At 38.5% G+C, this 27084-nt stretch overlaps 1 protein-coding gene across 2 annotated transcripts in view; it reads left to right on the forward strand.

Moving 5' to 3' along the window:
• The window catches only part of CNTN6 (contactin 6), a 148756-nt gene that overhangs the window by 110021 nt on the left and 11651 nt on the right, over positions 1-27084 (forward strand). For both annotated transcript variants that reach the window (XM_087743379.1, XM_087743380.1), the window contains exons 12-16: positions 14405-14532; positions 22384-22559; positions 22900-23017; positions 23871-24029; positions 24121-24270. In XM_087743379.1, coding sequence (XP_087599505.1) covers positions 14405-14532; positions 22384-22559; positions 22900-23017; positions 23871-24029; positions 24121-24270 — 731 coding nt within the window. The remainder of the gene's footprint in view (positions 1-14404; positions 14533-22383; positions 22560-22899; positions 23018-23870; positions 24030-24120; positions 24271-27084) is intronic.

Below are 27084 nucleotides of genomic sequence, written 5' to 3' on the forward strand. Positions count from 1 at the left end.
AACAATCCATGCCATGGGGCACAGAGAACTTTCCAATGATTTTTGCCCCCTTTCACTAATGGCAGTTTTATTTTCTGTTTAACTGCTCAGCTAATGATGAAAAATATTTTTCTAACTAGTGTTCAGTCAAATCTTTATTTGCATTTTGACTGTACGGTCTGTTCAACAAAAATGCCTGTTCATTCCTATTAGACACAGCCTATCCATACAGTATGTAGAAAATGTACTCAGTATACAGTTTGCCACAGGTGATCTCTGGATTTTCTGACAGGAGCAAGAGAGAGTACTGTTTAAAACTTGCAGTTTAAATAGTTGAATTAAGACTAGATCTTGAGGTTCTACTACCCTGATATTCCCTATCTAATTTGCTTATAAAAAGTATTTACATACTGCATACAGTATTTACTTGTGCTTCTGTATTAATTTGCTAACAATCATTATAAGCATGCTGTAATTTTTGAGCATCCCAGAAGGCCTTCTGCTGCTTAGCAGGAGTAAACAAAAGGAGCAGGATTTACATTGCGGCAAAGGGAGAGAGTGTTTAAACTCTCCATGTGCAAAACTTTATTACCAGTGTGTCCACTGGTGCAAAGTAGAATTTATGAGGCTTTTTGATTGTTAAATGACAAAATAGCTAATGCCACAGTTTTAAAGTAAAGAAAGTAATTCATCTATACAGTATTTTTCCAGAGATATTTGTGACAGAAAACAGAAAATGAAATAAGGATTTGTATGGCTGTAATTAAAGTACACAGTTAATTAAAGTACTAAAATCATATGTATCTCTGCTCATAAAAAAAGAGAAGGAATCTGCTCTGCCTTTCTCTATATATATGATTAAACCCTGACTAGTCACATATGGATTAACTATTTTAACTAAAGCTTTCTTTATTTCTGCTCCCATTTTATTATGCAGCATTTATAATCTCTCTGGACTCCTTTACTAGTTTTGGGGGTTTTGCCTTTTTTTTTTGTTTGTTTGTTTGTTTTTAAATACTTGGTTGGGTTATAAATGCTGAAAAAAGGAAATACTGATCCCTTATGGTTCTGACAGTGAAACTGTGATGGACACATTGCTAAATAAGTCAAACCAGATAGGTTCTTCAGAATGATTTAGACAAATTCAATCTTTTGTTACAGAAATAGTGCAACTAGACCTATTCTGCCATAAGGGGAAAGGATATTCTTTCTTTTTCACCTTCTTTCTTTCACTCATGATAATAGTTTATTCTTGATAGTCATGCATGCATGGTCACTGCTCTCCCTGATCATCTGCGCTCTTAATATGACAAGATAACACTGCTTTATATTAATGTTAGTTTGTAAGTATGTAAAGAGAAGTGTGCTAACTAGGAAGAGCTAATTAATAGACTATCCATATTAACAAAAACACCATGAAATATTTTTTTGTTTGATTTCCTCTGAGGGTTTTTTATCAAGCTTTTTTAAGTTTACCAAGCTGCAGCATTTGGGCCCCTGCTATTTGAAAAATATCTTAACATTTCCTGAGTCTGAATATCTTGCCACGGTCCAGCAGTGAAGGTCCTCAGCCCTCAGTCCACTTTTCAGGGCACAGACAGTTTCCTCCAGCCTCGCTTGTCTCTCCCGTCTTCTCTGCAGTTCAAACACATTGTTGCCCAGATCTTCAACAGCTTGTGTGCTCTGATTTCTGTAGAATACTTTATTGCATTTGAAGCATATGCGTAAGTCCTTCAAAAAATTCCCAAATCAATCAAGTTTTACAGTAGATGGTAAACCAAAGCCTGAACATACCTGAACCAAGTCTGCTTACTCTTCCCAGTGTTAACATCCCTTCTGCATTGAGTATTTTACTTCAAAATTTTCAGAAATAGCTAAATTCCACCCTCATTCATATGGCTCACCCCCTGAGTAGTAGGATTTGTCTTTGGTTCATGCTGCTGGGCCACCTTAGAGAGGGAATTCAAGGTTATCAGCTGAATGAATCAAAAAGAAATCCCACAGTTGGCTAATGCTAGCTGTTTTTTACCTGCTCTCTCTTCACATGACCCTCCCCAATCAGCTTCTCTGGATCATCTAGCAGTACAGCTTCAGGTTTTCTTTTGGGCAATTAACCTCTTTCTTTGGATCAAAGTCTTGAGAAATAGGCTTTTAGGAGCAATACCACTTGTCCAATGGGCAACTGTTGGAAAAGATTTTGTTTGCCCTTTGCTGAATGCACAGCTTTTTCTTGGTATGTGCTGTGGATTTTAGCTCAATGGAGAAATGAAATGCAACAAAGAAAAATAACAGGCTTCATGCTCTGGACTCCCACCCTGTGGAGTCTGACACAGATATGAGCTATTTACATGTATGTCGTATATTCTCAGTAAGTGCAATGGGAGTTTTCTTCATTTCACTTCTCACTTCTATCATTTCATGTGTCCACTTAGAAAAAGTGGAAACGAAAGAGTAGAAGGGAACAATTCATATATTAAATAAAGCAAATTTGCAAGTCTAGACACTGACCTCATCACAAATGTATGTCTTGTTATCGCCTTCCGTGGATTCAGGATCAGGACGCTCATGGAAAACTAATTTTATAAAAATTCTTTTTGATTGAACCATTTTAATAAATGGGAATTGGAACCCCTTTTGCTTTACCAGGGAGAGGTCCTATTCCCTCACCATAAGTTGAGGATCCCCAAACACTGTACTGAATGCATATAAACATATGTGATTCACTCCACTCAGAATTTAAATGAGGATAGCTGGGGGAAAACCGAGAAATAAGGTAGGCTGAAAGAATGCATTAGTCATATACAGCACTTTCCATGCATTAATAATCAGTAATAAGCAAATATTCATAATTTAAATCCTTTTCTGGGGACTGAACAAGCAGTATGTTTAAGGGTCAATAAAATATGCTCGATACTTGGCTGCTAGTCTTGCTTGTAAGACACAGTTGAGTCCCATCTCTGTGAAGGATGGTAATTGTTTCTCTGCCATAAATAAAGCTGCTCTACATGGTAAATTCTCTTTCCTATGCCACACTTGTTTTTGGTGTTTTGCACACAAGTTATTGCCATTTCTCGAAGGAAACATGGGGGAATAATTGCGCACCGAAATGAAAAGCTGTCTTTCAACCTTATGCAAAGAAAACTGAGCAGATGTTGTGACTGGAGACTTCTAACACTACGGGTGGTGGGAATTATCTGGTAATTGTTGAGGTCTTACAGCTGTCCCTTGGAGCCTCAAATTCAAGGGGATTCTCCTGCTCCCATATGAAATACAAGGACCCAGCAGGTTTCATTAACTAAAGGGTTGGATCCACTCACGGTTGTGTGCTGCATCTGAATTGCTCTATCAGTCTCCTGGGCAGGACCATTCCCCTACAGCCTTCTGAGCACTCACGGCCACCATCTGCTTCTGCCTTTCTTCTGCTGCTCCACTGTTCAAAGTCAGATGCCAAACCCATGAACGTTTTAAGACATTTAACACGTTTTAAACTTTTTTGTTATTTGGGAAAATAATTCTGCCTTCTTGTGACTGATGTTGGGTTTAGAGAAATAGGGAGTTAAAAAAAATAAAGGCAATTAATTGGTAAAAGTCCTCAATCCACTGATCAAATACAAATACAAAATATATTGTACTGTGAAATAGCATTTCAGCTTGAACCAATTTGAGAAGAAATGTGTCAGGGCAGTTCAACAAACTTCAATGAAACATTTCAATTACCAGAATGTCAACACTGTTTGTTTAGCTTGTACTGAAACCTTCCAGAATATCCATTATCTTAAAAAAAAAAAACCAAAACCAAAAAACAAAACAAAAAAAAACCTGTTTGGGGAGGAATCAAGAGAAAAGGGATTGAAAATTCCAAAATTTGCACTACTCTACCAACAAAGGAGGAGATTGATGTCACTTAACTTTTATTTAGCTGAAGTCAATATGCAGTCTAAGGTAGTTATTTACTTTTACTTGGCAGGCACCTCCATCTCAAATGAGATGCCTAACTTTTAGATGAGCAAAACTAGGGGAACAAAACCTATCCACAGAGTCTGAAAAAAACCCTGCCTATACTGAAGTCAGACCTGATGAGCAGCACAGGCAAAGAGAAGCTTTGCTTGTCATGCTGCCTAGTGCCACAAACCACCCCGCTTTATGCACCCACTGTTTGCAGATAAAGGTAGTATAGACATTTGTATGCTGATAGCAAGTTTCATATAGAACATATTTTCTTATGTTATTCCATCATTTACTATTCTATTCCCAGCTTTCTACAGCAATGCAGCTAGGTGAATAGCAATGGGATATTAATATTACTATTATTTTATTTTTTAAGTCTGGTTTTTGAAGCCTGGATTACATATATCTCCATTTTTATCCTTCTTGCTTTTCTACCACAAGAAGGTTTGCATAGCTTTGATGATATGCCTTAACCCTTCCATCTTATCAGTGTCTGTGTGCTTGTAAAGAAGTTAATTTCCTATTTTAGTTTTTAAATAGAGCACTTGAAGTGTGGGCATCAGCAATCAGAGCAATTCCAGATATCTTAGACACCATCATTGTAAGTCAACATGAATACAAATTAAGTTTATCTCTTGATGACATTCTAATTTTGCTTAGGGAACCAATGGAATTCATTCCACAACTGCTAAATTTGATTAATCACTTCAGTTCCATTCCTTGCTAACAAATAGATTGACAGAAATCAAAGGCATGGATTTACCTGCCTGCTTTCAGTGCTTGGCCTGAACTTACATATTAAGGCATGAAAACTCCTACAAAACCCGAGACTGCTATATAGTATTGCTTTGGTTTTTCATCTTTCAGGCCACACTACTACTACACACTTGGTGTTAACCAGACAAAACTCATCATTACACCTTTCCTGAGGGAATGCTGAGAGCTGCAAGGAGTATTCTGTGTTCTAGCTAAAAATATCTTGTGCTCAGATTACAACAGTCTCAGTTTCTATACGAAAGGTAGCAGAGAAGAGAGTACTGTAAAAGGTTAGTGTAGGCAGCTATAATATATTTCTTGAATATTTATTTGCTAACAGCAGTGGTATTTTTCTGTTTTCAATGTTGGTTGTAGGCATAAGTGTGGAAGCATTTACCCATGCCTCCTTCTGAATAATGTCATTGAATCTAGGAGGAACACAAAATGTGGCAGTACTCACTGAAAAGTGACTACACAAGTAGAAAAATTTGGTAATCCAACAAAACGAATTATAATGGCACAAGAAAAGTTTTACAACCAAAGGGATGCCAGATAATGCCTCACTGACCTGAAGTACCTTCAGTCTTTCCTTCTTTGTGTTCTCTATGTTTCCAGTTATTTCTGTCTTCTCTCCCAAGCTGAGAGCCGGGGAGTGGAAAGCATATGAGTGAACGATGAAGAGAGAGATATAAGGAGAAGGAAGAATGAGCACAGATGAGGGGAAGAGAAAGACAATATTTTCTTTTTCTTCTTAATCTCATTTTGCTTTGTTTTTCCCCTTTCTTCTTTCTCTGTTATCTTTCCGTTTGAAGTCAATCCACTGCAAAGTAATGAGAAGGCAGAAAGGGACCCCCATTGCTACTTGACCCAACGAAATGCTGGCAGGCAACAGACAGAGAATATTAGTGCAGTGGAAGACATAAGAAAAGGGCTTTTCCTTTCTTTTCTCTCTCCTTAGAGAGTTTCATAATAGCACAAGCCAATAAACCTAATTTCATCATGTATTAGTGACTACTTAATGCAATAGTGTTTAGCACATCAGATAGTGTGAGCATCAAGTAAGCAAATGAACCATATGTTCTCAAGTTTAAGAAAGAATGACAACCTGTGTGATGCTGGATTTATTACAATTTCCCTTCTATTTCCCTTCTGTATGACACCTCTCATACAATTTTAAATTGTTCCTACTCAACTCTTGGGAACCTTATTAAGGTGAGCCTTTCTAAGGGGCTGTCCTACATGCTGAGATGTCCCAAGCAATCTGTCACTCTTCCATGTCATATGGAGTTACAATAAACTAAACCCCAGTGAAATTCAGTGTTGTGCCCTCTCTCCCTTTCAGTTCATGTTCTATCCCTGCTTCATGCATATACTCTGATTGATGTTCAGGGTTTGATCCAAAGCCAGCTAATCTCATTGGAGTTTTTCCATTGACTTCAGCAGGCTTTGAATCAAGGTTCCTAATTAGGAGTTTGCACAAAAAATAATGAGAGAATGCAACCTTCTGTGCTTCTCTTCTAGTCCAAGTTGTACTGCCATGCACATCATTACCGTTGCACTATGCTGGTGTGTGTTGCCATAGCATACAAAAATACTAGTATTGGATGAAAAACATGCTGCACAAACACCAAATAAAAGATAGTTCCTAATCCCCAAAGTTTTTAGCCTAAGAGTAACATAAGAGGTAACAGATAGATCAAGGTATGTTGGAGATGTGATGTAAAAAGGAGCAATAAGATATTGATTAATATGACAGGCACATGGACTGTTGCCAGTCATGTTGTAGGCATGATGAACAGAGAGTCTTCTAGGGAGGAGTTTCTGGGATCATTCAGAGTGTGAAGGGTTATGTAAGCGAAAGCATAGGAACAGCACTTTAAGAATGTGGCTAATGCTTGTCCAACATGAAGGGTTTGTAGGAGGATATTAACACTTCTGGTTTAGCCATGGGACTTTATTACAAAGAAATACTGCTATTTCATTACTTTTGTTCTACGAGAACTAAAAATCTTTTCAAACTTTCAGTGAAAGGAGGATTCCGCTTAAGGGACACACACAAGTAGTAGAATATTACTCACACATTAAAAGGACATAAAATTTCTATGCTTTGTGTTTTTTTAAGTGAGGACTTTGTGGGTCTAAGGCTTCAGTGAACGACATGCAGGCACTACCATTATTGCTCAAATTAAGCATAAATTCTATAGCCCAGTGAGGATTGCCCCAGGGTTTCCTTTAAGCCAACAGGTAGTCCCACCAGCTCCTCAGTGGAAGAAAATAGGGATTTTTGGTCCTTTGTTTTTTTCTGTCCTAGAAATTATTTACCTGAGTTAGGAATTTTGAACTATTAATTCCAAAAATCCCTTTCCTGATTTTATTGTTAAAAATTAATCAGTCCAACATTAGAAAATACCTACTGCAAGAGCATCTCCAATACTGTATATCTATTGTGTGTGTGTGTGTGCACATGAACATGCTGTCCAGGGTTTCTGAAAGCAAGCCAGTACCATGCTGTGTACCTGATGTCAGTTACTTGTTGTATATGCAGAATACTTTAAAGTTAAAAGCAATTTTTATTATACTTTCATTTTTAAAATACGTTCTGACAAGCAGATTGGGAAGAAGATTCCTGTAAGTGAATTAAACTCCCACGCAGATGGTAATTCAGGGCCTTATGTACGGTTTAAATTCTACTTAAGTCCCATATTAAGGGCTTTGGTTTACATCTGGAGTGAATTTGGTTGTATGAGTGGCTGTGTCTGAACTCCTAATAATGTCTGAACCATAAAAATAATAATTAATGATAGGATTAGATTGCATAGTAGTAGTGTGGGTATACCATCCTGTGCCGAAAGAACTTTTCTCTGATGTACCAGAGTTGTAAAGATTTCATAAAAACTGCAGAACTTGTTGGCAAATAGGAAAAATGGCAACCTTTTTCTTTGGCAATTCAGTTCATTACCTACCTCAGTTCTCACCACAGAATTTCACAGTCTGGTTCCTGATCCTTTCTTTCTCGGTGTGCTACTTTATCACTATACTTTTTTTCTGCTATGAACATTCAGGCTAGTCAACGTATGGTTACATAAATACGATGTTTCACTATGTCCTGCACACAAAGTGGACTAATAACCAAGAGATTCTTCTTTTTACCTGGACATGCTAAGGTATGGCTCTTGTCTCAGTCCAGGATTATACTACATCTCTCCTCCCAGGGCATCCACTGCTTAGATGCATATTTGAAATAGGACAAAGACTGACACAGGGAAGAGAAGAGCCATAAATGGGCCATATCTTGTCAGTATGACACTAGACCAAGTTCTTTATGTGGGAAAAGACCAGAAATGTGCGTGTTTGTTTGGCACAGCAGACTGGGAATGAACAGGCTCACAAGTACCTTAAAACTATCAAAGGGATTTAGAAAGCTGAAAGGATTAAAACATGGCAAGCAACATTTTTGGGGGTTGGTTCGTTGGTTTGTTTCATTGCTCAACTAGTTATTTGGTTGGCAGGTCTTTCTTTCCCATACACATAGAGGTGCTGTTGCCCAGTATTCCCCGGCTGCAAGTTTTGAGACACATTACTACAATAGATTTAGACATGTCTACAGACATGGTATTTTTGTCACTTTTTTCTTTGGTTATTGCATAAGAATATCTGCCTCACATTTAGTACTTGAGTATGTTAAAGACAGGGCAAAATAACTTTAGCTATTTTATGTTAAAGGGAGTACCATCTCCTGAAAATTTTGTCTGGAAGCTTTATGATGGAGTATAACACAGTTCAGATGTCTGTACATATTTACATAAAATAAACATTTGTGGTCCCAAATTGCATAGATTGTATGCAAAAATAAAGTTTCTTTTTAGGAACAGAGGGGAATTTTAGGAAATAACAAGGAACAGTGTTATAATGTCACCTTCTATCATTGCTAATAGTATTCTTCTGTAAAATATTTTAATAAGACTATTCAGCTAGATTGTGTAATTTTGTTTTGATCTAAATAGTTAACGCAGAGTTTAATGGTGTTTATTTTATTTCCAGTTAATTGACAGTCAACTCTGAAGCTCATTTATATCAGCATGCAGATAAGGAAAATCTTCTTTTAAGCATAGTTTATTAAATGGCAATACTATAGCATACAAATTACGCTCAGAAGAGGATAAACAGGTACAAAGATCATTAACATATAATACAGGCAGTCAGATCTCAGATGGGACTCAGTAGGACCTTTTCAAAAATACCAGAGCTGTCATCAGCAGGTACAATTCATTCACTCAGTCAAACTTTACTCACATTTACATCTGCATAAATCACTAGTAATTCTGAGTCACTTGAGAGCTCTGCTCATGTTTCTGCCCCTCACTTACTACCCCTTGTCCTTTTTAATTCAGCCTCTCCTATGCTTCTCAATCTTTGTAAAATTAGAAAAATCAGTTATTGTCTCAATGTGTGCTAGCATATCTGAAGAAATGTATAAACAATATATCTTTTCATAGCCTATGAAAGCAAGAGTGGTTTTGCTCTTGAGCAGTAAAGTGAGACTGAGAAGACATGGTTTCAAATAGGATTTCTCAGATAATAAAAATTACTTTGCCTCTGATTTCATCAGATCCAGCATACTCCCTTTTTATCTGCACAGTGCTATGATGATGACTTCAATAACATTATGAGGTGTCAGACACTTGATGTTAGAGGCAGACAGAAGAAAAGAAGAGTGAATCTTTACATTAAGTATCAGGGTTACTTTATTTTGAAAGGAATTATTTTATGCCATTGAAGAGATAGCTACCCTACTGGCAGTGCTGAAATCTGCAGAAGTAGGCTCGATTTACCCCCTGGTTCTATACCATTGCAGCTCAACCAATTCTGATGGGGATTTCAAAGACATTTGCTGCATTGAATTAATGCAGTTCACATCCATGAATTAAAATCGCACCTCTCTCTAAAACAGATTGGGTGAACAATACAGCAGTGCACAAAAATTACCTCTGCTGCACTTTAAAATCTAGTGAGTTGACACCTCTTTCTTTTCTCATATTTTATTTTTCTATCATCAGCCTTGTTAAATACATATTATTCTTTCATGCTCTTAAGATCAAAGCAAATAGCCATCAACAATCTTTTGTTCACATGAGACAACACTTTCGGAGGTGGTTTGTTTGGCCTGGTTAATTAAAAGCTGTACCTATCATCCCTGCTTGATTTCTCAAGTTCTTTACTTAAAAAGTATGTGTGACAATTCTAATGAGCTCTCACTTCTTCCCAGTCTCGTGTCTTCTGCAGAAACATTGCAAACTTCTTTTTGAACATTACGCAGTTTTGACTCCAGCAGATCCTGTGTAGGCTGTTTGTTTTCCCTCTCTGTGTATAATGCTTATCTTGTATACTAATGGAGTCACTCAGAGAGGACAAGGACATGGATCAATCCAATGGAATGAGTAGATTAAAAACAAAGAAAAGGACATCACTTACACTATGCTTAAATAAACAGGGGAAAAACTTCTCACAAACTGTTGTGGGACTAAAGGTTTGCAGAGGCTCAAAGGGCTTTGGATTCATTCCTGAAGACGGATTTCACCCTATTTAGAAAAGCACTGTCTCTAGATCCAGAGCCTGGGTAACAGGTCACTCAGTGCTGGGCAGGGACTGTAGTACCAGCTCCTGCATCCTTACCCAGCCCTCTCACTCTGCCATGGGCATCCTGCAGATGCAAAAATTGGCTAGACATGTCTCTGAACTGGGCTTTAAGAGCTGTCTTATGTTCCTGTGATCCACGTGAAGTGAACTGCACCCAACATATATATTTTTTTTGCAGGGTAAGTTCCCAGGCTTCTTACATATGGAATGGTATTTCTGGGTATTTCTAATTAGCCCCTGTGTGCAGGAACTTTGTATGGGTTTATGTAACTGGATTTTCATCTCTTCTTTTCCTCATAGCAACTTTGCTTAATTGAACTGTTTACCCAGAGGTAGCACCTGTGTAATTCAGGCAGGAACACAGGCATCAGCACTAGTCTGATAAGTATTTAAGCATTTGGTAAGTCAGAGATGTGAGTTTAGAGTTAGGCTTATGCTTAGGCAATCCCTTGCTGCAACAGGGCTTTATGAACAGCTGTGTCCCGAGTAGCTCATTTCATTCTTCATTCTCCTCTTCCTTTCACAGGGATGCATTTATCGGATCTGCTTCAGATCTTTTGCTTTCTGTCCCTCGACAGGCACTCATTTACCTATTGAGAGAAGTCCAGTTTTCCTGGCAGACAAAATATTCTACTTGTATTATTTTGGACAAGTTAAACTTCTCTGTCTTGTCGCAGTACTTGGAATTACCTTGTCTTCTGATGCAAATGCTAAGAATTATTATCTATAGCCTTCACACAGTCTAAAATGTTGTGAAAACTAACGGTTTTCAGCAAGCGTTTCAGCAGGTGAGACATGTTTCACAGCTTCTTTTTAAATCGTTTGTTAGAGCTTGATCTGAAGCTCATTAAAGGAAATATTTCCATTGCTTTCAGAATCACAGTTCCATTATTTGAAAGACAAATGGAAGAGGATAAAGTGCAGCCCCTCTGAACCCACCCACGGCGTAAAGTCATGGCTCTGAGGAAGTTTTATGGCAACTTTGTTGTTCATGGCAACTGGGTTGGTTTTTCACATTGCTTTTTGTTCTTGCATTTGAAATGCATCATCCTGATTTTCTGCTGTGCTCTGCTTTCTCATCCCTCTCCTGACACAGACCTCAGTACAGCTGGAAATCACTCACTTTTTTTTTTCTTTAATTCCCTTCCCTGCTAACTAATTACTCTGGAGTCCTTTGTGTTTTTACATAAATTCTGCCTGAGTGTCTTATTTACTGCTAGCTAATTGTCTTTAGGTAGCATGACCTCTGTTTCAAACAACTCTGAAGCTTTTATTAGCTCATGGGTTTTTTTTGCTAAGCTCTGTTTTGATCCATTGAAAGAGGCATTCCATCCTCAGCCTGCCCAGTTGCTGAAATGTTTCAGAACTGTATTTCTTCAGATCAGTTTTTACCTTGTCAGCTCTTGAGTGGGTACAAAACCCTCTTAGTGGATAAACCAGGAAGCTGGGAATTATTCAGGTCTCAATTCCTAATGAAGAATACTGGGAAAAAAATCTGAGCTAGACATGACTAAACTTCATGAAAAAGCCTTAGCCAGAAATCCATTGAGAGCCTGTGTGTTCAAAGATTCTCCCCTTTATTATTCTGGGTTTTTTTACAGACTGTTTTTCCTGTGTATTTACCTACATTGGAAGCTTTTGGGGACTGGGATAGTTGGTTTTTTTTTTGCCTCATGCCCACTTCTGGAGTCCAATTTGTACCTAGAACTTTTAGGTGCAACTGCAGTAAAAAAAACAGGGCATCATTTTTTGATGGTGAGAAAGACACTATGGTGACTTGTTATAACTTATTATTCAGGTATCCAATTTATGAACATTTGCTGATTCACACTTTACTATCTTTTGATACTGTTTGATGAAGCCACCATATGTTAGCTAACCAGTCAATTGAATCAACTGTTTTATCACCAGCAGTTTCTAATGAGGGTGTTTTCTTGTGGCCGGTGCAAATTGATGTGAAGAAATGCACCATTAATGCAAAGAAAATTGCAGAGGCAGAAGTTTTAACTAGTTACAAATGTTTCTTTGTATTTAAACCTGACTGTGAAATACTGTCATCAGGTGTGTCCCCATACTGAGAGGGAGAAGCACCCGTAGTCTCTTGTTTTGATGCACAGTGTCGTGACGCCAGCAGAAAGGCTCAGTTCTTTATTGCTTATTCATCCTTCTTTATCTGAAAATGTCATTTAGTTGATACATCATTATGTTGAAGAACGTACTTTGTTGCTTCATATTTTGCTTATCTCCAGTTTAATATGGATATATAAAGGATTATTAAACCCAAACTTATTTTTATCATTGTACTACGAATTGTATGCAAACAACTGCTGCAGTACCTGGTGATTATTGCTAAATCCCTTCCCCTCTCAGCTCCAAACCTCAGTGAGAGAGTGCCCAGCACCACAGGGACATCTCATTTTTTTCTCATTCCTAAATCCACCCCTGCTCAGGAGCAGATCTTTTGGCAGGGTAAGGTCAGACAAGAGAAGGAGACATGAAACTGGGGAGATGTAAGCAAGAAGACCACCAGAAATCCAAGTCTAGCACTTCTCTTCATAAGCTGAGAGGCTGGGAGCATGTAACGGGAAGCAGAACAAGGTCTAATGTGTGTTACACATATAGCTACAAGAGTATAAATGCCAGAGTGGAATGCAGCAAGACACTATGATGTTTTTTGTGTGTTTAATTGCTATGATATTACTGCCAACTTCAACTTCTGCTCTTGTTATTGTTCATTTCCTTTAATAATTCATTACATCATCCTATCTTATGTTGTTAGTAATAAATATTAAATACCCAAGCTGTGATGCATGAATTAGATATTTTCTTTTTATAAAAGGATTCTTGTATTAGATTTAAATGTCAATTAAAAGAGGAATATAAAAAAATAATGCAGTGCTTCTGAGACCACTGGAATGAATGAAGCCTGATTTCCTGTGGATTTGTGACTTAGATCTGGATTTTGTCAGATGTAAGAAAGTGTGACATGTGAGTGCAGCTCTTCCGCAGTTGGGTGCAGATTCTCTGATGCCTACTAAGGAGTGTGCTTATGCAGTGGCCTTACTGGCAAGAGGGGCTGTACATAGAGATGCTGACCCCATTTTCATGAAGCTTCCAGGAACTTCATGTCATTCAGCCCACTGTCCTTCTTCTAAACTCAGAAAAAATTGGTCAAGAACTTCAACATCTACCAGATGCAACAGGTGGATGGAGGAACTGACACAGAATTAACAAAATGTTACAGGATAATATTATTTTCTATCCAAAAGTTCATTGCTTACCTAATTCAGTTTTCATTTTGAAATTCTCTACCTTTGATAGATATGTTCTGTATATTTGTGAAGAAGTGCTGTCCTTGTATGTAAAATCTGAAAGGTGCCAGGCATGCAGTGAAAGCTTACCAAAGGAAAACGTGCCAAACTCTGTACTGACTTACATCCTAAAGTATCTCATTGACATGAAGAAGCATATGAACAAGCTCAGAAATTAATTTTGTCCATAAAACCCAGCAGTGCTCCTGAAATTACTATTAAATGCAATTTACCCAGTACTCTGCAAACTGGTGTAAACAGCATAGTCACTAATAAGGTGATTTGATGGCCCTATGAGACAGCAATGTATTTGATTTGGCTCCTTGGCTTGTGAGATGGCATTTCAGCATCTCAGCTAGTCTGCTAATATCTTTTAATAATCCTGACAAAATTGCACAGGCAGCTGGGCTCAGACACAACATTAGTATAGCATAGGAGCATTAGGGATCTGAAAAAAAAAAGCCCCCCATGGTAAAATATAGCACAACTAGGTAACAAGTTGGGTCTTCCTTCTTTCCCTTGAGACTCCAAATTTTGCTGCAACAAAGTCAGCTAGATAAGTTAATGGTCAACTCCATTATGTCAATATAACATTCCTAATATATAAATCAATAATAAGCAGAGGTGAAAATTGGTTGATACATATTCAGCTTGCTGTAGAAGAGAAAAGTATAATGGAAGCATTTCAATATTAAAAGTAGAATTGCATTTCTATTACAGTTCTTGTAACAGAAGTCTTTTTTTCTTCTTTTTTGTTTATTTTTTTTCCGCAGGGTCTTCTTACTACAGGATGGCAGTCTCAGGCTCTATAACATCACCAAATCAGATGCCGGGGTGTACACTTGTATAGCAACAAATCAGTTTGGAGTTGCCAGAAATTCAGGGAACCTGATTGTGAAAGGTAGTTTAGTATTTTCTTTTGTGCTTTATGAATATTAGAAAGTATGTGATTTTTTCATTGGGATGCCCAGGTCTGTGCCAATCAATGCTAGTATTGACAGGTTTTTACTTGCAGTTTAAAGCTGAAACTGAGCTCCCCACTGCCTGCAGCATAGAAAACCTCATGACCACACCACTCCAATGATCAATTTGTTTATCAGTAGGTCTCCCAAGATATCCACAGAAACAGAAAGTAACATTAATAATGATATTTGCACTGCAGTACCATTTAGACGTCACAGATATGGGCTGCACTGTTGCAAGCACTGGACAGCCAGAGTTTAAAACGGCACCAAGGCAGTGTGGAGGTTCAGTGTACCCTGTGCAGTGTGCTTGGGTGAGTTTATTCAGCTCATTTACAATTTATATCACATCTGAGACTGCAGAAGAGACTTTAAAGCCAGGGTGCCAAAAAGAAATAAGATGTTATGAAGTAAGCTGAAAATCAGGTGGGTTTATTTTCTTCAGCATGGGGCAGATATACGTTACATACATTGCATTCCTGCAGATCCTGTAGACACCCACTCCTTCTCTTCATCCCAGCTGCTGTGCGCTACTTTGGTAAATAACTCCAAAACAAGTCAGAGCCAAGCAGAAAATCTTCTTTGGCCCTTCACAGGGCTTTTGATTCTGAATTTTAAAATGGTCATCTTCCACAGCCCTCCCCCAGTCTAATTACTGCAATAATAACAAAACAAGGGATACATTCTATGCTTTCAGACAAGTTTGTTTTCCTGGATATTAATACTAAGACACCTTATTTCACAGGAAATCCCTTTGTCTGAAAGCATTTGAGGTTTTTACTTATGTTTTCTTACATTAGACTTTGGTTTAATTAAACCATTTCAACCGTTAACTACAGGCTAATGTAACTAAACAGATCTTTTTCTGAAGGGAGAATGAGGAACATCCTCCTCTCACATTACCATTATTTTCTTCTCTATTATGTATATGAGATAAAATGTTAATTCTCTCCTTAAAATGAAAGTGACTTGTGTCTTCGAGAGTCATCACTATGAACTTGTCCCATCAGGATCATTACAAGAAGCCAAATCCTACGTCCTCTAAGACAAAACGACTGATGGGATCTGATGAGATGTGTCATAGTGCAACTACCTAGTTATGCATGATGTTTCCCAAACTTTGTATGGATGTCAGCAAGGACTGTCCTGACTGCATAACACTTCCAGCTCCAACTCAAGTCATGCTTTCTTCTTCTATTTTTCCTTTTTTTCCCCCCTTGTTTTGATTAAGGCACTAAGTGCAGGTAGTCGCCTACCAGTCACATTTTGTAGCACTTGTGTACAAAACAGAAATAACCTTCGGGACTAGAAAGCCAGGTTTCCTTCTTCTGTCCTTTCCCCGCCTCTCTCTTCACTGCATGCCCTCACTGTGGGGGACTGTGTTTCCCCCAGGCTTCTGCTTTCTTTGCTCTCAGCTCTTCTCTGGCTGGAGTGGACTTGTACAAAGTCATGGTTGAGAGAAGTGGGGACACAGGGTTCACAACCCTTGACTGGGAGGGACTTGGCCCTGGGTCTCCTGTACTGTGGATGAGCACTGTAACCATGAAACTCCAACCATTAGTGCAAAAAAGGGGACAGCCCGCGTGTCACTGTTGCTTTGAGCAGTGTGTCACTTGCCCAGGAAGGTGTGCACTCACAGAAAAGGACCTTTTCTGCAAGATCCTACTTGAGTGACAGTCCTTATTTGCTGTCATCCGAAGCTGCAGCGGGCACAGCCAGCACTCAAGCACATGGCTCTGCCTAGTTTCTCCTGTTGGTCTAGGCAATTTATTGAGTGGTCTGTGTTGCTTTTGGATGGGGGTCTAAGTCCTCCCACTGAAAACACTGGCAACTTCAACACCTAATTCAGCTTTTCAGACCACCTTGGCGAGGCCAGGAGTTTTATTTGTAGATGTTGTGATGCTTTAGTTGAAGGTGTATAAATAACTTCCCTAACAGCCATCCTGTGATTATCAGTTTAAACATCCAGAAAATCACGTTATGGGCTAGGAGACACATCATATCAAATGGTCACATCTGCTGTAATTCTCCTTCCCTTCAAAGCTGCAGCTTTTTCTGCGCTGGGGCTGAGCTGGTGTAACTGCACACTCTGGCTCTGCTCCCAGTCCAGTGATGTTCTGCAGGGGGGTGTCTTACCTGCAGTATCTTTCATCCTTCTTTGAAACACAGTTAAATACATTGTGGAACACATTAAAGTACATTACGTCTAAAGCAGCCCTTTGCTTCAAGTTTGTGCTGATGGATCATCTATCTCCATTAGTAAAAAGAATTTGTACAAACTTATCACTCAGGTGGACTAGTCCAGAGCTGGAGGACATGAAAAGAGATACTGTTTGTATAGATATTCCAATGAGAAGCATATGAAAAGACTATGCTCTGATCTTTGATCACTGACGGAAAAAAAAAAAAGAAGGAAAACTGAGGCAAACTTAGTATGTTTTTTTTTTCTCTTTGCTCCCACACGGTCTTTTCAATACAGATGTTTCCTTATAAAAGTATTCGTATTTGTTGATTTTAAATGAGGAGAACAAGTTAAAAAGTGGAACTTCTGAGATTATAGTAAGCATATTAATCAGTTTTGCAAAACATCTAATAATAATAATGTCTGTAGTTACAAGAAGAGCACATTATTAAATATAATTTGTAACTCTCTTTTTTTCTTAATATTCTTGTTTTCAGTGACTTCAGAATGCTTACTGTAGCCTGCAGGCATGACCTCCTCCCCAACCTACTGCAGCTGGCAAAAATCCTTTTCATACTCATATTATGAAAGAGTAATTAGCATTGATGCAGTGCAATGTGTAATCTGAGACGATGTTACAGCACAGCTAGCAATGAATAAACCAAGAAGTCTAGGGTTTAGGCAGCTCTGACTTCATTAAGGTTATATACTATTTCACGTATCACATACATACATCCTAATGGAGCAATATGGGAAAGTCACATTAAAACATGAAAAAAAGATTTTGTTTGGCATTTATGAAGTTTATTAAAACACTGAGTAACAACATGGTATAAAAATGATCTTGTTTGCAGGGAACATTTGTTTTTGTTTCCCCTCTGGAGAAGTTTTGGCTGTTCAATTATAGGCCTCATTGCTTCAGCATTATTTTCAACTGAAATGTCAGAACTTGGAAAAGCATATCTAATGTGCAAATTAAGTTTATTGCTGCTCATTGAGTTGTTTATTCTTTGTGTGAGAAGTCTTTATTATACCTCCAGCACTCACAACATCTTATCTATTTTCTCCTCAGAAATGGGATTTGCCATATAATGCATGTCTGCAGTTGCTAAGCAAGATAGATAGATAATGTAGAACCAAGAGCTTTTAAGAAGCTTTTAAAAGTATTTGAGGTGGAAGTCTTAAAGTCAACCCCATAAAAGAAGCAGAAAATATCACACAAGTGAACCACTTTACATCAGTGGTATCACTGGATATGAGCAGGCTAGAACAGGAGATACAAGAGGATGATAATACCATAATAAAATGGATTTTGTTGCTAACACTAATAAAGAACCACACCTCACACAGAAACCCAGTATAATTCACAAAAGGACAGTTTTCAGTATTTATTTGGTGGAGGCAGATAGGTTCATGCCAATAAGAAAATAGACTTCTTGTAATACTAACAGCATATAGCTCTTGGGATTTGTTGTGTTATAAGAGGAAACCTTTATGTTCTGATATTCCAAAATAAGGGTTCACTAGAGGGTTCCATGGAATACATTTTTTTCAAAATATTTTTCTTTTCCCTAAGGAGGCATTCCATAGGTTTTAACAGATAAATGATCTCTGGAATTTTTATTCCTTCTAATAACATTCTATAATAGGATGCTCTACTCTGCTCTGGTGAGACTCCACCTGGAGTACTGCATCCAGCTCTGGAGTCTTCAGCACAGGAAGGACATGGACCTGTTGGAGCAGGTCCAGAGGAGGGCCAGAAAAATGATCAGAGGGATGGAACACCTCTGCTATGAGGAAAGGCTGAAAGACCTGGGGTTGCTCAGTCTGGAGAAGAGAAGGCTGTGAGGTGACCTTATTGCAGCTTTTCAATACTTAAAGGGGGCTTATAAGAAAAATGGGGACAGACTTTTTAATAGGGCCTATAGCAACAGGACAAGGGGTAATGGTTTTAAACTAAAATAGGGTAGATTCAGACGAGATATAAGGAAGAAATTTTTTACAATGAGGGTGGTGAAACACTGGAACAGGCTGCCCAGATAGGTGGTAGATGCCCCATCCTTGGAAACATTCAAGGCCAGACTGGATGGGGCTCTGAGCAACCTGATCTAGTTGTAGATGTCCTTGCCAATTGCAGGGGGGATGGACTAAATGACCTTTAAAGGTCCCTTTCATCCCAAAGCATTCTATGATTCTATGTCTTATTTCTGATCTCTTTGAATGTGCGATCAAATAATGACACAAGAAATTACATGACAGACCTAATGAGGCAACCATAATATTGGAATCTTCTGATGAAGAAAAGTTTCAAAAAATACCCAGCCAGTGTCATTACAACCAGCTGGCCCCTTCCTGTACAATAGACAACTGGCTTTGATGGAGGCTTAAAGATTTTACAAAAACCAGGACATCATTTTCTATTTGTATTCTATGGGGTTTAGAATATAACTGTTGAATCTGATTACAAATTCTATGCAATCCTGTTTGTATTTTTCTTGTTTAGCCTTACTTTGACCTTTCCATAGAAATAAATTGATTTTATTTATAGTATTTTACTTATTTATAGAATGTTGTAATTGTACACAGTGCATTGTAGAAGGGTCAAAATGCACTGATCCTGGTGACCAACCAATCCAATCCAGAGAAGCAGGAGTTACAAAACGAGGTGGCATTAAGTCTTGTGGCAGCAGAGGTGATGTGGGTCTTGTGAAGGGTAGATATTTTAAAGAGAAATTTGAAGGACAGGGAGTACTTAACACATGGAAAATTCAGTAGTGGTGGAAAGTTTTATTAATGCTGAATGAACTAAAGCAGAAAAGATGAATTTCATCCCTGGTATAAGTGCCTGGCTTTGGAGTTTTAGCAGAACACCCAATTCAAAGGGTATCTTCAGGCTGTCATTAAAGCAGTGCAAAACAGATACATCCAAGTCACCTTTAAGCAAGACAGATAAAATACCAGCAGCAGTTTATACCTGGCAGCAAGGAGCTCATCTTAGGCTTTGGGGACTACCCGAGAGGCCTGGGAAGCTGAACCCACTGTTCACTCATATCCAGATATTGAGCTTACCAATGCAAGGCTCAGGAAACATACTGTTGCCCATCTAATTGACTGACATTGTAAATGAGCCTTGTTAAGGCCAGCCCTCTCCATTCCCAGGTGCAGTTACACTGTACAGGAGACAGGAGCTGTGGAGGTGACCCTTGCAGCGATTTCAGAGGAGCCAGTTCCCACCTCCTGGTTCTCCCAGCTCCACCACACAGGTCAGACCCAAGAGCTACATGAGGTGAGGGACAGCCCAGGCTGACTTGCCAGACCCTTCAACACCCTCTTGTAAACCAGGCATAACCTTTTGCATCATTTATGAGAGAATATATGTGGAGACATCTCTCCTGCACAGCTAAAAACAGAGCAGACAAAACCCAAGTGGTGTCTGGGAGAAAGCATACCATAAACATTCAGAGCAATGTAGAATTTCCACTTTGAGGTGGATTGTGGTATTCAGGGGAAGACTTTGCTTCTTCAATACCATATTTCATTGGCTTTAAAAGCTCATTGTAGAGATGCACATGGTTTATAGGTTTAAGGAAGGAGAGAGTCTGACAGGATGGCTTTGCAGGAAGACATGAGGAGTTTAGAGGACCATATCAGGTCAGAAGATCACACCTCTCCACCTGCTAGTAGCAAAGAGAAGTTCCAGCTATCATGAAAGTAACTTTCCAATTTTTAACGTATACCAGGTTATTATTTCTTTTTTCTTCCTGTAACATATACAGCATTATTGCAAGTAATAGAATTTCTCTCCTCAAAGTATTATTCATGCAGTTCTGTTTCAGCTGTGAGAATAAGACGTACAGGAGAAAAAGCAAAGAAAGAAAACTTTGTGGAGGTTCTCTGTAGTTCCCAGATACTTTTCAATGTTATTCTATAAAAGTTACCTGTACTTCACAATGGAATTACTTCATTTGAGATTTATGGGGCCAAGTTCTTTGCCAGCATGTGCTGAAATCAGTGGAGTTGTGCCAACAAAGAATATGGCCCTTGAATCATCTGGAATTTATTGCATCTGACACACTGCTTCCAGGGAGAGGAAGAGATTTCTGTAACCTAATGATCAAGTATCTTCATGACAGTCATCTGAGGCCTTCACATTTCTGCAGTCCTTGACTTCAGACAAACTGATGGAGCTGCCACAATGATAGTTTTACATGGTTGTGAAGAGCTATCAGAGTACGCAGAGAAATCTGAGAAAGTGGGCTCCGAGTCTGAACTCTAACTCATGATGAGAACCTCTGACACTCTCTTAATGATACCACAAAAAAACCACTTGATTTGTCTATAATAATAAAAATCAGACAAGTTCTTTCTTTGTTTCCCTTGGAAAACTTTACCTGATGCCTGCAGCAGGTATATCACTGAGACTAGTGAGATCCAGTTTTATTTTAAAAGGGTAGCAGAAAATGCAACATTCTACCTTGTTCCTGTGTGACCACTGCCATAACAGTCGCTCACCCAGCGCAGCTCAGATGCTGGGAAGAAGCCCTTCAAGTTTTGGCCCATATTGCCAGTCTGGACCCACATATTAATCAGTTACTGCAATGACGGTGACAGTCTGAACAAAAAAGTGTGTGAAGGTAAGGGGCTGAATGCCCTGTCATGCATCAACCCTTTGGAACCAAGGCCTTGGTAAAACCAAAATCCTGACTTTTCAAGTAAATTTCTAAAACATAGGGTTAAGCCAGAATGAATGCTGAACTAATACAGCTCGTGCAAATTTTCTTCTCCTCCTCTCTCATTATTTTCAGAATGTATTAATATTGTTCAATAGATTCTGCTCTCATTTTATTCATGTGCGTCTAAATTCTCACCATTTTATAACACTTTCATGCACAAAAGCTTTATTCAAGGGAATTGCTTACAACAAAGTGGTTGTTATCTCTAATCTATCTGCTAGTCATACCAACAAAAGTGAAGCCATATAAACCTATTTCTTTCCCCTTCAGCAAGCTACTACTTTCCTTAATAAGAGCAGCAAGTTTGTTTCTCAGTGTAAGGGGTTAAAAAAGATTACATGAATAGTTTTTCTGTCTGTGAAGATACCTTCTTTGAAGCTGTAAGGTAAGCAACACTGTGCAGTAAACTACCACTAACATTAATATGGATTAAGGATCTCAATGTATAAAGTAAACGGAGATGAACAGCAATTTTGCTTTTGGTGCAGTTTCCTATAAGGAGAGATTTTCAAGTTTGAAGAACCATGTGCATATTTTTAACAGTCTTAGTAATGAATTCTGCATTTTTTGAGCTGAAATCATATCTATTGACTATGGGCTTTACAAAATAACATATGACTAATTTAGCATGTTGCCCCTGACATCTGCTCACTCTGAGAGGCACACAGCGTGCTTGTTGTATTGATACTGCAAAAGTAATAGGCTACACACGGGTAAGAACGTTCTGAAGCCATCACCGTATTACAGATAATTTTCTTTATTATGGAACATTTGGGCCAATTTTAAATCATTTCACAAATGGTACAAAACTCATTCAAGGTCTACTATTTTTATAAGCATGTTAATAAAAAGGAATTTTTTTTTTGTCTCCACAGAAAGGACTGTAATTACTACTCCACCCTCTGATATGGATGTAACAGTTGGAGAAAGCATAGTCCTTCCATGCCAGGTGTCTCATGACCCCTCCGTTCATGTGGTGTTCACATGGTCATTCAATGGCAATACAATTGATTTTAATAGAGGAATAACTCATTTTGAAAGAATCGGAAGAGTAAGTTTTTTAAACTCCTTAGTGCTTAATGAAAGTATTTGCCACAGTCTTTAGATGACACAAATATTTATCATAATTCTTCCATCATTATTTATATGCATGGCAAATCACTGTTTCTTTACAAGGGCTGCAGCCATTTATTTTTCTTTCTTAAATTTCATAAAGGTGCTTGAGTTATTTGTGAAACCATAATAAAAATGTCCACATGAAAGAAACTGATGATAGCTATAAATATTTTAATTTAAAAGCTGAATTTTTTATTAATATTGAGCAATTTATAAAAATGTCCAGTATGGAAAGCATGTTGTGAATGATTAGTTTACTTTCTTTGTATCTCCAGGAATCTGTTGGGGATTTGATGATAAGAAATATTCAGCTACATCATTCTGGGAAATATGTGTGCATGGTACAAACAACTTTAGACAGTCAATCTGCAACAATAGATATAATTGTAAGAGGTATGTCTGTTAAATGTAGACACATATATCTTCTGGAGGAATTAGAAATTCTTAATGTCTGCTGTTGTTTAAACGGTTCCTAGGATATCAATTCAACATTTCAATAGTGAAACGTTATATATCTTGTACCCTTGACCCCAAAATTGGATTGAGATTCTGGCCAGCATGATCCTAGTGTGCAGCTAACCCAGGGAGATCTGTGCAATTCTGCCACGGCCTCTTTGGAAGGTAAACTTTTCTGTCCACACAGGTCAATATGGCAGGGCATAGGGATGTCCTCTACTTTCAGCAGACTGCTGTCACCTGCTTCTTGCTGGGCATCTCTGGGTCACTTTGCAGACTGGGAAAAAAACAAGAGACCTGGTTCCTTTCCTCTATTTGGAGATAATATGAAAAAATATTTTCTATGGTCAACTAACTATTCTTTTTACTGCCAGCAGCAAGAGAAATGCTGTTATGGGAGCAGATCCTCTAAATCCTATCAGAAATCTGTATAGTGCACCATCTTGCAGTCTTTCTAAACCTCAGTTTTGATTAAATTCAATAGGAATTCTGAAAATGTTGGATGGTTCACACTATGTAACTTTCTTTGTCAGACAAAAATAATCATTCCCTTGTTTGCAGTTTTCATATTAGAAACATGAAGACATTCATTTTCCTGACTCAAACCCGCTCATTAATTAGAAAAATGTAATACAGGCATGAAGCCATCTTTTAGAGATTGGGCTGCTTCTGTGAAACTGCAGCTTCATGAATAATTCCACTGACTTGAGAAAGTAAGAGTTGCCTAACCCAACCCAGCAATGAATTTTCTCTTCCACATACGTTCATCTTAAAATGCTAATCATATTAGGCCCTCCAGGTCCACCAGAAGATGTTAAAGTTGAACATATTTCTAGCACTACTGCTGTGTTATCCTGGAAGTCTGGAATAGATAATAATAGTCCAGTCCAGATCTACAGTGTTCAGATGAGGACTCCTTTCTCAGTTGGATGGCAGGCAGTTGCAACAGGTGAGCAATTTGAGAGTTGCCTTGTATTTTTTGCATATACCATTAATTACTCCAAAAATAAATTGTCATGACATGCTTATTTTACCTTTAGTTCCTGAAGTCATTAATAGTAAGACTCACAAGGCAACAGTGGTTGACTTAAGCCCTTGGGTTGAGTATGAGTTTCGTGTGGTTGCCAGTAATAGTGTTGGAATTGGGGAGCCAAGCAGACCATCAGCTCTACTGAAAACTAAAGCAGCAGGTAAGTCCCTAGTTTCTGTCGGCTTTTTTCACACAGACACATTGCCAGCTCCCGGGTGTGAGAATTTCACTGCAGCAGAGCCATCCACTCTTACAGGGTTACTTATGTACCCATCTGGCATTTTAGTCTGTGGCTGCTATGGCTTCATGACAGCAGACCTGCACTACCAATGCAAGGGATGCTTGGACATGGTTGAGGTACTGCATGCTTTTCTCTCTGGTTTGGAGATCACTTGGGCCAGGAATAAAGGCTGGAGCTGGCCCATGCTTCCTCCCTTTGATACGTTCCAAAATATCTCTAATCCCCATGCCTGAACACAAGCTTTAATTCGGGCAATTGGGGAGCAACTTTTGTTTTCTTTCAATTATAACTGCATTTATACCCTGCTCAGGGACTTGCATAGAAAATGATAAAGCCAGCTCTCTGGCATGTCCTAGCATAAGCATGTAATGCTGCAGACAGTGTTTGATATCTGAGCATCAGTAGGGACAGGATATTGGCTTTAACTGGAGGAAATAAATTACAGCATCCAAAGCCCAGTGAAACTAATAGCTTTCACTGACTCCAGGGTGGGATCCTTACTATCTGTCTGTCTAACCTTTACACATTTATCTTCTGGGACTTGGAACCTCATAGGAAGAAGACTCACTGTCAGTCCTTTGACCTACTCAGTTTGGTACAATTTATTTGAAGCCCAAACCTTTGGTTTGTTTTATGTTTCTCCCAACCCCCTGCTTATCAACTCTCTCCCACCTATAAAATCAGTATTTATAGGATGGAAGGCAGTAAAATGGAAGCAGCTTTTACAATCCACTTTCTCTCTCTGTTTATCTCATTTGCCAAGCTATGAAGTTTGGCAAGTTGCATTTCAAGACAGAACTCAAAATACAGTATTGTACATTATACAGCAGAAAATACATATATCCTTAGAAAGGGGGATCCATTTGTTTCTCACAATACCTATAATATTTGTCCCAAGGCAGAATTACTTCAAAATGTATTAAATCAGTTTATTTAAATTTAGTAAGTTCTTTTTCCTATTGTTGAAGCGAAACCTTATACTGAGTACTGATGCCAGAAAAAAAATATTTTATCATTAGAACACCAATTTTGATAGATTTTGTCAGCTTTCCGGGTGTGGAGTGACGTCAAATGAGTCTTATCAGCCGTCAGGACTGCCTGGCCAGTGTGGTAGTAAAGCAGATTGCAGGCTGCTCCCAAGCAAAGGAAAGAGCCTGAGAGCCTCCAGCCTGGAAAGATGCACTGATCCTGCCTGGGCTTAGGTGGCTGGGGGATGCATGCCCGAGTGGTACATGACCCCTTCTTCCAGCAGGAGAACCACAGGAAACTTTCACATGCAAGGAGTAAGGAGCAAAGTGAAAAGGGAAGGCTAAAGAAAAGCTGGAGACAGGAAGAAGCCAGATTTTCTAAATTTCCCAGCAGAGTATCACAGATATATGTTCTCCATTACATGACTGATCATGAAGTCAAAATTAGTCTTGAGAAGGTCTTTCTTGCTGTTACCACCATGGGCCTTTGAAAAGTGTGATATTCAAAACCACCTATAGAGTCTGTAACAGCTTTCATCTTTTAAAGCTTTCTTTTTATTAGAGGGATTCACAAGGCTAGGGCTGGAAAGAGAGAGAAACAATAAAATTAATATTATTTATCATGGCAATAGCACAAGCAACATTATTTCCTTACAGTGTGGCCCTATCTGAAGCTTAACAAAAGAAATAGGAAGACTCAGTTCAGGTTTAGTTGCTTAACCTCTTCGTTGCTGTAAATCATTCTGTCTCAAAACATTGCTGTGCAGTGGGAGAAGTAGCAGTTTATCTTTATATTTTTTATCAGAATAGGAAACTGAAAACAATATGACAGTGTGGACAGCAAAAGACTGGCCATGAAAGGGTGAATTTGAACTTCACTATTATAATAGCTATTTTGCCAGCTGAAATCTGAGCATTAGTAGGTTTGTGGATGCAAATGAGCCGCTGTTCATTTCATTAAAATGGATCTGAGAATTAATTGAGCCTCTGTTGGTGCACTCAGCTGTAAATTTTCATCTGTTTCTCAACTATGACCCAGTTGAGGTTCTGCTGAGCAGTAGTACAAATTTTTTCCCCATGCAAATGTAGTAAGTACTGAACACATTTAACATATGAACTAATTGAGCATCAACTGGTTCATGAAACAGTGAAGCACTAGGCTTGAAAATCTGTTTTGTCATTTTTTCCTTTAATGTAGTTCTTTTCCGTTTTAGTTTATTTGCCTCTGATGTGCTCATAGATTGTCAGTGACAAAACTGAATACCTATGCTGAACTCTCCAAAAGAACCTGTCTGTTTGCACTTGCACTCACTTTTATGACTGCACAACAAAATTATCATGAAATTTCTACATTTCTAGAAAGGATGAAATCAGATAAAGATTTATATGTGGACTTGAATCTAGAAGTGATAGTGGGTTCAGATAAATTTCTGTGAACTTAAAGGGCTATTGCCTTTATTGTCTCTACTAGAGCTGGGCTAACGCTGGGTGGAAGACATGGGGAAGTGCAGGCGGACGTGGCAAAACTTACCAGAATCTCTGAAAAAGCTTCTGAGATATAACTGTCCTGCCTGCTTCTGACCCTGTCCTCAGCCCTGTCCCAACACATCCAATTTACAGACAGTGAGAGCTGAATGAAGGGAATGACAAAACAATCTTGAAATTTCTAAAAATAGTACCAAAGTTTTGGAGACGGTAAACAGTACAAATGCCCTCTTATAGGGGGCTTCTGTCTCAGTCAGTTCCAGGGTTTTCCTCTTTTTCA

This window comes from Nipponia nippon, unplaced genomic scaffold, assembly GCF_047370975.1.
Source record: "Nipponia nippon isolate SJK-2023a ecotype South Korea unplaced genomic scaffold, ASM4737097v1 scaffold_9, whole genome shotgun sequence".
In the NCBI taxonomy this organism is placed as follows: domain Eukaryota; kingdom Metazoa; phylum Chordata; class Aves; order Pelecaniformes; family Threskiornithidae; genus Nipponia; species Nipponia nippon.